General features: G+C 35.5%; 1 protein-coding gene and 1 long non-coding RNA gene across 2 annotated transcripts; one reads left to right on the forward strand and one right to left on the reverse strand.

The window, feature by feature from the left end:
• Positions 1 to 4,178: 4,178 nt before the first annotated feature.
• LOC135154174 (uncharacterized) lies at positions 4,179 to 6,067 on the reverse strand. Its single transcript, XR_010293574.1, has 3 exons — positions 5,986 to 6,067; positions 5,094 to 5,129; positions 4,179 to 4,260 (listed from the first exon to the last, which is right to left on the reverse strand). It is a non-coding gene; the product is annotated as an uncharacterized LOC135154174 (long non-coding RNA).
• Positions 6,068 to 8,212: 2,145 nt separating this feature from the next.
• LOC129260277 (protein transport protein Sec61 subunit beta-like) lies at positions 8,213 to 10,786 on the forward strand. Its single transcript, XM_064104026.1, has 4 exons — positions 8,213 to 8,224; positions 8,407 to 8,507; positions 9,110 to 9,205; positions 9,953 to 10,786. Exons 1-4 carry the CDS (start codon positions 8,213 to 8,215, stop codon positions 10,038 to 10,040), a joined length of 297 nt encoding a protein of 98 aa, XP_063960096.1. The 3' UTR covers positions 10,041 to 10,786.
• The last annotated feature ends 213 nt before the right edge of the window (positions 10,787 to 10,999 follow it).

The following is a 10,999-nucleotide window of genomic DNA, read 5'->3' on the forward strand; positions in this document are numbered from 1 at the left end:
AGCTGAAAAATCTCATCAGCAGGGGCAATAATTTTCACCGCCATTTCAATAGTACTATTAGATATCATGAAAACACATAATTAAAATAAAATTAACTTTCTCTCAGGAAGTGCCCCTGTATACTATTACAGCCCTTGACCAGTATATTCTCTCAAGAGGTTCAATAATTCCTTCCCTTCCCTTAATTGTAGAGTCGGTTCGGGTGCGAATGTGTCTGAAAAAAATGATAAGCCAAAAAAAAAAGATCATTAGTAAAAATTGTAGAGTGAACAGAACATATCATTAAAAAAAAATGACAAGCAAAAACAAAGATTGATCTGGCATTGGAAAATAAAAGGAAATTAATGAACACCACTTCAACATTTTTTGTTGTTTGCTTCTCCTGCTTACAACTTTATAACTTTACCTGATACACCATATATATGGACCTTTCAAAACTTTTGGCTCCATTATCATGACTTTGCCACTGTTCAAGTATTATTTATTTGAAACCAATGCTAAGACTATAAGGTGAAATGAAATTATATAAAGAAAAAAAAAAATTCACAAAGTATAAAATCATAATGATGTAGGTCATGTTGAAATTAGACCCTGGACTGGACTCAAAATTAGATCAAGTGTAGTGTAGACCAAATGTAAATTACACAAAGTGTAGACCAAATGGCAATTAAAAAAAATTAGACCAACTGGACATTTCGCAAAATGAGGATTAGACCAAGTGTAGACCAAATGGGTTTAGCCCATTTGGCATTAGACTAAATGAGAAGTGGGCAAACTGCATGTAGACCAAACGAATATATACATATTTCACACTGTGGAACTGCATGATATAAAGCCAATTTTATGTACCGGTATTTGACAAAGTAAAAAAATTGTAATTATGTAGGTTATGCTGAAATTAGACCAACTGGACATTTCGCTAAATGAGAATTAGACCAAGTGTAGTGTAGACCAAATGGCAATTCAGTAGACCAAATGGGTTTAGCCCATTTGGCATTAGACTAAATGACAAGTGGGCAAACTGCATGTAGACCAAATGAACATACACCATGTACACATATTTCACACTTGGGACTGATAAAGAGAGCCGTAGCAGACGACGGAGATGCGTACATGATCTGCGTCCGCAAATAACGTGCACGCATGTATGTACTAACATGAAAAACAGCATATGGGACGATCTTACAAAAAATTGCACATGCGGGGCTATTGGAGAGTCACAGCAGATGACGGCTAGCAGACGCCGATGGGCGCGCGCATTTAGCGAGCACATCGTGATCGTTTTAACTATCGATAGTACGTACAGTGTATTAAAAAGGTACCGCGATGTCTATGGTAGGCAGGACAACAAGAATTTCAAAATGTGTTTGTTGTCCCAAGAATGATATCAAAATATTCCTTAATATCTAATTTATCATGTGAAACCACTTAAAACTTACGTAAAATTCATTTAAACTGTAAAAAAAAACAAATTCATAGCACCAACATGGTCCGAAAAAGCCATAGACATCGCGGTACCTTTTTAATACACTGTTCGTACTATCGATAGTTAAAACGATCACGATGTGCTCGCTAAATGCGCGCGCCCATCGGCGTCTGCTAGCCGTCATCTGCTGTGACTCTCCAATAGCCCCGCATGTGCAATTTTTTGTAAGATCGTCCCATATGCTGTTTTTCATGTTAGTACATACATGCGTGCACGTTATTTGCGGACGCAGATCATGTACGCATCTCCGTCGTCTGCTACGGCTCTCTTTATCAGTCCCAAGTGTGAAATATGTGTACATGGTGTATGTTCATTTGGTCTACATGCAGTTTGCCCACTTGTCATTTAGTCTAATGCCAAATGGGCTAAACCCATTTGGTCTACTGAATTGCCATTTGGTCTACACTACACTTGGTCTAATTCTCATTTAGCGAAATGTCCAGTTGGTCTAATTTCAGCATAACCTACATAATTACAATTTTTTTACTTTGTCAAATACCGGTACATAAAATTGGCTTTATATCATGCAGTTCCACAGTGTGAAATATGTATATATTCGTTTGGTCTACATGCAGTTTGCCCACTTCTCATTTAGTCTAATGCCAAATGGGCTAAACCCATTTGGTCTACACTTGGTCTAATCCTCATTTTGCGAAATGTCCAGTTGGTCTAATTTCAGCATGACCTACTTAATTATATTTTTTTTACTTATATATATTTTTTTAGTCTTTATACCAAATGGGCTTGACCATTTGGTCTATAAATTTTTTTTAATTGCCATTTGGTCTACACTTTGTGTAATTTACATTTGGTCTACACTACACTTGATCTAATTTTGAGTCCAGTCCAGGGTCTAATTTCAACATGACCTACATCATTATGATTTTATACTTTGTGAAATTTTTTTTTTTCTTTATATAATTTCATTTCACCTTATAGTCTTAGCATTGGTTTCAAATAAATAATACTTGGACAGTGGCAAAGTCATGATAATGGAGCCAAAAGTTTTGAAAGGTCCATATATATGGTGTATCAGGTAAAGTTATAAAGTTGTAAGCAGGAGAAGCAAACAACAAAAAATGTTGAAGCGGGGGGGGGGCGGTGTTCATTAATTTCCTTTTATTTTCCAATGCCAGATCAATCTTTGTTTTTGCTTGTCATTTTTTTTTAATGATATGTTCTGTTCACTCTACAATTTTTACTAATGATCTTTTTTTTTGGCTTATCATTTTTTTCAGACACATTCGCACCCGAACCGACTCTACAATTAAGGGAAGAGAAGGAATTATTGAACCTCTTGAGAGAATATACTGGTCAAGGGCTGTAATAGTATACAGGGGCACTTCCTGAGAGAAAGTTAATTTTATTTTAATTATGTGTTTTCAGGATTTCTAATAGTACTATTGAAATGGCGGTGAAAATTATTGCCCCTGCTGATGAGATTTTTCAGCTGCACCCTTCCTTTATTTTAGTGAATAAGGTGTGGCACTACCCTATATGATTCATTTTGAATTTTAATGGGCTCCAAAATGCAGTAATTTATAAATTATAGCATAATCTTATTTCGATAAAGCCTTTGACATAAACAAAGCATATTTAAAACAGATTTAGTTATTGCATATCAGAATGTTATGTTTGCCTGATGTTTACTCAATAACTCTAAGCTGTTATTAATGAATTCTTTCTAGAAACAAAAATAAGCAATTTATTCAAACATGTCAGTTTCATTTTGTAGACATATGCATTGAATTTACCAATTCAGTATAAGGTACGTATGCCATCTTTCACAAATGTTGATTTTTATCACTGGTGGATCTGGGGGAGGGCACATCTGGCTCACCCCCCCCCCCTTAGAGAGCCTCAGTCGAGATTTGTAATGAAAATATGCCATTTTCACCAAAGTATGCCCCCCCCCGGAAAGCAAGGCCCTTTTTTTGCTTGACAAATTTTCATCATGAAAATGTGCCCCCCCCCCAGGATAAATCCCGGATCCACCCCTGGTTTTCATTAAGTTTACATGTATTTTCATTTTGAAAAAAAAGGTTTCCTAGAGATTTATAAACAGCATGATTTACACTGAGCGTGTCATACACTTCTGTGCAGAAGAATATTATCTTGAGAAATTTGGTTATTAAATTATGGAAAATATCTTTTGCAAATGAAATTACTTGATTGCAATTATTTCTTACATTGTATTGTCATTTTACTTGATAGAAATTCATTATTTTTTATAACCATGACAGTGTTCTAATTTCATATTTGCTAAATTGTAATAATTCTTTTGATCTTCATGAAAGTATGAATTCTAGTCATCTGCTTCAAAGTCTGCCCAATACAATGGTTACAAAGGGCCTAAGCATCACTTGTCATTTTTTAATAAGTAGTTAAGTCAGTAGTCAAGTAAGGGGTCAGACAGTTTGGCTGTATTATATTTGTTTAATTATCTTACTAGTGTCAATTTACTAAACTTTTGCTGTTTGTGATTGAACCCCCAAATTGCTCGATAGTACCATTATGTTGGACAGACGTTAATATTGACTAGAGGACTATTATTACTTTCCAAACCAACCTGAAGATAATATGATACTTCACGTAGTACAGGGGTATATTGTCTCCCTTCCATTGTTGTGATGTATGGGCTGGGTAATATCATCTAACTTGTCCTGGAATAATCATTCTCTGCAACAAGTTCCACTTCAGCGACTCTCAGTTGAACATCATCATTCCTGGCATTGGCGGCGGAAGCCAAAAATTTTAGGGGGGAACCGCCAAAACTTTTTGACAAAAAAAAAAAAAAAATAGTGACCAAAAATCTTAGGGGGGGGGGGACACAGGAAACAAAAGTGAAAATTGACAAGCCAAAAAAAAAAAAAAAAAAAGGTTATCAACAAAAAATTGAGGGGGGGGGGTCGTCCCCTCCCCACCTAAAATTTAGTGGGATACGCCCCCCCCCCCCACTTCCACCGCCTATGATTCCAGGTGCTTGGAGATCTTCGAAAGGCATGCTATAACATCCACTTAAGTTCCAGTTCCTTTCATGTTTTTTCCTCATCTTAGTGAGCATCTCCAAGTGTTCATATTTTTAGTGTCCTTTTTTAGATTTACCAAACTCAGTTTTATTACCTGATAAATGAAATTATAAAATTCTATCCCAAAAATTGAACACTTTGATCAAATTTGGTTACTTAAACTTAATGTTAAATAAACTGAAAATATGTAATAAAAGGCAAAATAATGATAATGATGAAAAAAATACCGGTAATAAAAACAAAAGTTACTCAAATTCACTCAAAACCATACACTTATCTACTCTCCTCAAAAATCAGTTCTCACTTTTAGGTATTGATCATTCATTCAGTCAATTAAATAATAAAAAGAGACAGGAGATCCTCATCAAAATAAACACAAACACAGTGTCTCACACACACACTACACATTAATAGTAAAATCAGTTTGTATCTTTCGTGGGATTTGTTTTTATGTAAATCTGGATTCTTCTTGGTAGTAGGGCCTTAGGTCGCTCTGACTTGAACTTGAAACTTCCAATCTCAAGAAGGCAAGATATATCTCGGGAGATAGTCATCATCAAGATGTTTAGGAGTTCAACCTGGTGGTGAGGTTATTCATGATGGCATCTGGTATTCTGGCAGAAAGAATCAGAAATATAAAATGCATAAATACAATTGTTTATTTTTTTCAATACAAATTAAATTACCTGAGTCATTCAAGATAGTGGGTATTTTTTTTTGGGGGGGGGGGGTGATGGCATGACAAGTTTTTAGTCAAAAGTATTTTTATCTTCATTTATCTTTTTTTTCCCACTTTGTATTACCATTTATTCAAAAATTGCAATAAACATATCAATAAATGAGTTTTTAATCTAGTTGGCAAAAGAAAAACCAGTGCAAAAGTAAAGCCAGTATTGGCAGTAAAACACTGACACCACGGCACTGACACTGACAGTGAATGTTCATTTTCCAGTGCATGCACATCACTGCCCCATCATCTTCACTCGTTTTCAGAAAATATTTAGTTATTTCTCAAATATGACCATGATTATCTTATTCATGTCATTACTCTGGTGTTTATTCATGATTTTAAATTCAGGAAATCATTCAGCAAACGAAGAAAACAAAGCATTTCTTGACTGTGATTCCGTGTGATTCAAGTTCAATTTCATTTCTGTGTGTATCACAGGTACGCACGTACGTGACGTAATCTTAATCTCTATTATGATGTAAATTAATCATCCCGCGCGCGATTAAAATGGCTCGAAATTCGACCAAATTCAAGGGCAGCTCAGCTTGCAAACCTCACTGAGAAGGGCTTCCCCAGCCCTTGCGATTCCCCGCGCTGCAATTTCACTGCAATACACAGAAAGGAAATCAACTCAAGTTTCACAATCAACGGAAAATCCGGAACCCTTCGAGACCCATTTTACAAGAAATACAACTAAATAAGGTAAGAATTGAAAGCAACTCAAGACATTTTCGACTTACCGACACTTTCATGTTTATTTTCGGAAGATTTCATGGAATTTGGGGCACGAAAATGACATCGGTAGCTCGCGAAAGTCCTGTGCAATATGATGACATATTTTTCATCGCACGGGAGGACAAGCACAAAGAGAAAATATCATGTTCATCCGCGATAACAGGGGCTTAATTTTGACGATATCGCATCGCTATGCGATTGCAATGATTGACATGCGAACGAAGCTTGCGTACAAATTTTGAGCACTTCCGCGACAGCGCCATCTAGTGACTACGGCCGTGCCTAGTCATGGCATGGGATAAAACTTCATTTCTGACATTACTACGCTCTCGTTGTTATTTTGAAACAAGAATTCATAAAAAAAATGAGAAAAATATTGTGAAAAGACGGAAGAGACTTGCCCGATGTTTACGCCGCCATCTTGTTTCTTAATCTTATTGTACTTCCCCAACGTTACGGAGTCAAGATTTTAGCATGAAATTTATACATAAATACCAGGGAATTGAATGATATCAAGATCTGTTTGAACAAAATAGAAAACAATAATAAGTCTTTGTTCACATAAATTAATTCATGGTTCAGTTTAGGCCTACTGCATATCAATAAATACATTTTTAAAAATCAAACTGCATCTTGTTTCACGTGTAATTATTTCATCGTTCTCATACATGAACAATCATTTCTATTGTCCTTTAAAACAGTATTATCAAAATAAAAAAAATTGAATTGTTATCAAAATTATGATTATAATTCGCAGTCTGTGTGAACTGATCAAATAATAAGGAGAGATCATATATCTGTCACTCCTTTTAGTTGAAATTAGTCATAACTTTCTTTGACTTTATCAGTTTGATGTTTAGCTTTGCACACACTGATTTAAATAATTTTGCTTATCTCGCATATATACATGATTCAATTTAATTATAACAAAGGCAAAGTTTATCTGCATTTGTTTATAATTCTATTTATAAACAGTAACAACTGATGACTACGGGTTAATGATAATTCCTTTTGCCAGCAACGAAATATACATTTTGCATCTATAAATGTAAAGCAATTATCAAATACTTTTCTTAACATAAAACAATGAAAGTAAACTTTCATTGGAATGTTAACAACTCAAAATTTCCCCCAAATTGCGAAGGCTGACACAAGCATCCGAATCCTAAACCTTTCAAAATTGAGTGCGATACGTCAACGTTGTACCAATGCACAGAGAACTGCGCTTAGCGTACTTAATTTGCATAGCAAATAAACATGTTTAATCTTATACGGTATCCTAAATCAATGATGGGAAATAAATTCAAATAAGTGATTAAATGTTTCCAATATTGGTATTAAACTTTAAGCAATCTTTTCGCTGGGCGAAACAATAGTCACTAGATAAGATGAAAATGTTCTTTGAAATTCCATTTCTACCCTCATTCTCAACGTACATTTTCATTATTTTTCATGTGAGTGTGGTAATATCATTTAATTTGTATATAAGAATAGGAAGGCCTTTCATTACTGTTGAGTGTTCAAAAAAGGAAATTGAATTTTCACATGACATAACTTGTACATGTGCTTGTATTTTTAATAATGAAAAGGTTCGCGCCTACAACCACAAAACAACACAGACACGAGGGCTGCTCAGGTTTCTTGTTTTCTTTAATTCGGTGTTGCCAAAAAACAAAACAGCTACGGTCAGAACACTAATTCATAATTTTCTTCAGCATCTTCAGCTACTGTATAATGAACATAAACATTATACTCAATGGAAGGGAAGTCCTTGCAGAAGTCTTCTAGTCCTACACTTCAGATTCAAACCTCTGCAGGCATCCTTCTCTAACAACATACGGTCTCATGAATACGCTGTTGATACTAGTGTCATGAGTCACTGGGCACTCTCCCTAGCTAATAACAAAATAAGTGCAATGGTGCACATCCAGATTCCAAGTACAAAGCAATCCCTAAAGGGGGTACCTGAATTAAGCATTAGTGATACCCCTAAAAAGGCCGGAAATAATTGACCATTGAACAAAGAGGAGGAAGCAGAGTTTCTAAACAATTGGCTAAGGGCAGAGAGGGAAAAGAGTACTAAGACAAAGTTTGCAAGTAGAGACGGAGACATAAGCATACACCATCTATAGACATACGTATGAAATGTAAATGCAAATACAACAGGTATACATTTAAATGGAATTAAATATTTAAAAATTGCTTTATTTTAACTAGATAACTAGATAAAATATGGTGGGCAATGTAAATGTTGGACATTTTTTGACAAGTTAGGAATTTTTGTCGCTTCTTTTCTCTTTCTTCTTCAATAATTTGCCATATGCCTTAGCCCCAAAACTTAAATCCAACTTTCTTATACTTGTTTCTAATTAAAAAAAAGGTTTGGGATCTGATATCATTATTAACTTCTTTATGATTTTGTACAGCCTACTTCATCACCAAGCGCAACATCTGTAGGAGGAGGAGGACGTGCTCCATCAAAATCAGTGTCTCCTAGGTCAAGTGGAGGGTCACAGGTCAGGCAAAGGTCAGTGTACTAACTGTAGAATTTTGTTACTTTCTGTTCAAGTTTTGTAAAGTGTTTAAAGGCATTGGCTAGCTTAGCGAAAAGACGATTTAAAAATTATCAAATCCAAGATGAAGGATGCTTATACATGTACCTCTTCATAACAAATGTCTCCTAGTCAAACGGACTTCTTATCGCTGATGTGGTTTACGGTACACCATGTGGAGTGTTATAGAAACAGTGGAAAGAAGAAGAAAAGGAATTGGATAGGCGAGAAAGTGGAGATTTGAGAGTAGAGTATTCTTTTCTTGAAAGTAGTCCTGAAAAGGACTGTAAACCAGAAGAGATTGATGAATTGAAGAAACAGCTTGAGTAGTAGGATGGATGAGGAGTTGCTGGCTTGAGTCGGCAAGTAGAGATAATGAGTAGAAGCAGTAGAGAGACTCATCGTTTCGGGCAGGTTGACTGTCCGTCTACCTGAACCACATCAGCGATTGTACATGCCACCATGCAAACCTTCAAACAACATCCAAACGGACTTCTGTTGTCCCAAAAGATTAGACTGGGGCAAGTTAACCTGTACATAATAAACTAGTGATTGATATCATTTTGGTGCCCTACAGGAAAACTGGTGGTGCCACCACAAGGGGGCGCACTCCAGCAGGCAACAGCGGAGGAATGTGGAGATTTTACACAGAAGATTCCCCAGGACTTAAAGTGTAAGTTGAACACATTTATTTCATGTTTACCTACTCCTGTGGACTAGCACGGACTCTAATTCTAAATGATGAAATAGTTTCTTTGGCAAAAATACTTAATTTTTATTCATAATTCAATTTCATTGGTAAGAAGTCATGCAATACTTAGGCAAATCATGTCATCTAAAATACTCGATTTTTAATATACTGCCGAACTACCTTGAACAGATATAATGACAATACCATATCACCAATTCTCATCAAAAAAGAAATATCCATAATTTGGAAATATCCTGTAAGCTGGTCTATTTTTTATGTACCGGCAAAGTAAATTTGTTTCAGCTTTTCCAGCTTACTAACAGGAAGGCAGATTATTCATGCTATCTTAGGGGTAATCGTTGGTGCTATTACAAGCTGATATTGACATATGAGTCAGTGAATTTATACTTTGTGGTCATTATGAAAAACAGTCATTGATATCTTTATCACTATTTGTTAGGAACACCAGCTTGCATGTATATTACAGGTGTATGTCTCAATTATCTTGCCCTCTTTTTTTAGATTAGGTCACATTTTTTTTCTAATTTGATGTACATGTAAATTGCCAGTTCACATACCCATCAAAGCTCCCACAAGGCAAGTCTGGATAATGGCAAATGTGATTTCATTCGCAATCTGCAGTGCTGTAAACACCTCTTATTGTGTTCTGTGAAGTGCTCTGACATATTATTTGTTATTCTTATTTCCCCACTATGTTTATTCTTCTAGTGGACCGGTGCCTGTTCTTGTCATGAGCCTCATCTTTATTGCTTCAGTTTTCATGCTTCACATCTGGGGAAAATACACCCGCAGTTAGAATGGACTCTCCCACATTTAAATGGATCTCATAGCTGTATGGAGAGGGATGGATTGCAAGAACTGTTGAAAGCAGGGGGAATGCATGTGCTGAGGGACAGGATACTCCACCTTAATTCTGAATCATGTGTGAAAATAGGCCATGATGGGTTAACCCATCGATGGTCGAGGAGAAAGTCCTCAGAAAGGTCACAAATTGTTTTATCAGCCAGTCACCTAATGTCCCATCTTCAAACGCCCAGAATTTCCGAGGGATCTTACAAAAAATAAATTCTCTGCCAATTGCCGTGTAACTTCTACATTTTCTTCCTCCTATCGATTCTAATCATGGTGGAGACCGATAGCAATTTCAGCAAAAAATGTGTATTTTGTCCTGTTTGCTTAATAATTTTGATGCATGTATTCCTGTGGATTTTAAAGAACTAAGTTCCATCTCAAACATCTATACAAATTTATCTGTTTTTTCTCTTTCTTTTAGTATATATTTTTGATGTAATTAGTTTCATTGCTGGATAGATAATGTGGCATGTTTCTAATTTATTTTCTCCACACTCTTGCATTGTCTGATTTTGTATACCGGTAGACCGTGTCAGTTCATACATTCCCTAAGAGTAACAATTGATCATTATTGTAGGTATAGGTAAAACTTATTTTATTCATTGTAGTGTAGAGCTGTTTGAAAAAGTAATTTGTTGATGGATTTTGGATTTTAAAGATTAATAAAATATCTGTGTAAGTTGTCTTCTACATCTACGTGTGTAAAGGTTACATTTTATTGATGTCTTATTTCTTCTGGTTGTTTCCATTCTGTAATTGTTTTCATGATTGAATCCTTGAGTGCACTGAGTGTTGCTGAGAAAGTGGTTACTTGTGCTATAAAAGGATGTACAATATTAGTTCCGCTTTGTATCCTCTGCCAAAAAGCGCTGTATAAATCCAGTAATTATTATTATTACTTTG

The sequence above is a fragment of the Lytechinus pictus genome, chromosome 1 (genome assembly GCF_037042905.1).
Source record: "Lytechinus pictus isolate F3 Inbred chromosome 1, Lp3.0, whole genome shotgun sequence".
In the NCBI taxonomy this organism is placed as follows: domain Eukaryota; kingdom Metazoa; phylum Echinodermata; class Echinoidea; order Temnopleuroida; family Toxopneustidae; genus Lytechinus; species Lytechinus pictus.

Excerpts from the sequence above, each read along its gene's own strand:
- LOC129260277 (XM_064104026.1), top strand. Across the intron at positions 8,508-9,109 it reads GGGTCACAGGTCAGGCAAAG|GAAAACTGGTGGTGCCACCA; the intron begins GTCAGTGTACTA and ends GGTGCCCTACAG. Across the intron at positions 9,206-9,952 it reads GATTCCCCAGGACTTAAAGT|TGGACCGGTGCCTGTTCTTG; the intron begins GTAAGTTGAACA and ends TTATTCTTCTAG.